This window comes from Sphaeroforma arctica (genome assembly GCF_001186125.1).
Source record: "Sphaeroforma arctica JP610 unplaced genomic scaffold supercont1.6987, whole genome shotgun sequence".
NCBI lineage: Eukaryota > Ichthyosporea > Ichthyophonida > Sphaeroforma > Sphaeroforma arctica.
Window position 1 is genome coordinate 1 of NW_014033571.1, and position 1528 is coordinate 1528.

Sequence of the window (1528 nt, forward strand, 5' to 3'; positions counted from 1 at the left end):
TTATTTCAGCCATCTGCCACTACTTAAAAACGTAAGAGATCCCAATAACTCAAAAATATAACAGAAGTTTACCTACACCCTATCCAATAGAGTTATTTCAGCCATCTGCCACTACTTCAAAACTTAAGAGATCCCAATAACTCAAAAATAGAACAGAAGTTTACCTACTTCCTATCCAAAAGAGTTATTTCAGCCATCTGCCACTACTTCAAAACGTAAGAGATCCCAATAACTCGGGAAAACAAAATACGAAACTTCCCACCCCCAAGCTCTACGAAAACAATTTGCTTGTAATCACTGTTGCCAAATGCCACCACCCAAAAAAAAAAAAGGCAGGTTGTTATTCGTGTTCTAAGATTAGCTCATGCGGGCAAGTTGCTATACTCTCAGAAATCTACAAATAAATCTGTAGAAATCTACACATAACTTTATAGAAATCTACACATAACTATAGAAATCTACACATAACTCTATAGAAATCTACACATAAAACTCTATAGAAATCTACACATAACTCTATAGAAATCTACACATAACTCTATAGAAATCTACACATAACTATAGAAATCTACACATAACTCATAGAAATCTACACATATCTCTATAGAAATCTACCCATAACTCTATAGAAATCTACACATAACTATAGAAATCTACACATAACTCTATAGAAATCTACACATAACTCTATAGAAATCTGCACATAACTCTATAGAAATCTACACATAACTCTAGAAATCTACACATGACTCTATAGAAATCTACACATAACTCTATAGAAATCTGCACATAACTCTATAGAAATCTACACATAACTATAGAAATCTACACATAACTATAGAAATCTACACATAACTCTATAGAAATCAACACACAACTCTATAGAAATCTGCGCACTACTCTATAGAAATCTACACATAGCTCTATATAAATCTACACATGACTCGATAGAAATCTACACATGACTCTATAGAAATCTACACATAACTCTATAGATACACACATGGCCTTGAAGGCAGACATATAGAGACGTGCACACAAACGTAAATTAAGACTCGCATACCGTCTGCTTGTTGGAGTTTAGGAGCAAGTATGACGGAGACCACATGTTTGAAGCAAAGACAGCCCATAGAGTCTTCAGAGTGCGCACAAATGCGAAGCAGTCCAACCACTCGTGCAACATCAGGCGCATATACCTACAACAAGGAAGCGCACACACAACACACCCACCCGTCCACACAAACGTATGCTTCTATAGTACTCGCATACCGTATGCTTGTCATGGTTTAGGAAGAAGTGCGACGGAGAGCATAGGTTGTAGGCAAACACGTCACGCAGAGTCCTCAGAATGCTCACAATGGACCGACACCAGTAGCCATCGTCGTTTTGCACCAGTTTGAGAAGCGCCAGCATGTCGGGGATAGACATCCCATAACATGACAGCAGCCGGAAAATCTTAAGCAATAGCTCTGTATATAGATGTATTTATATAGATGAATATGTATGTATATATATATGTATATAGGTA

At 36.8% G+C, this 1528-nt stretch overlaps 1 protein-coding gene across 1 annotated transcript; it reads right to left on the reverse strand.

The window, feature by feature from the left end:
• Positions 1–1266: 1266 nt before the first annotated feature.
• SARC_15924 (hypothetical protein) lies at positions 1267–1472 on the reverse strand (the record flags this gene model as incomplete). The annotated part of the gene is made up of 1 exon (XM_014289965.1): positions 1267–1472. A coding segment is annotated over exon 1 (162 nt), but the record flags the coding sequence as incomplete, so codon positions are not given.
• Positions 1473–1528: the final 56 nt, after the last annotated feature.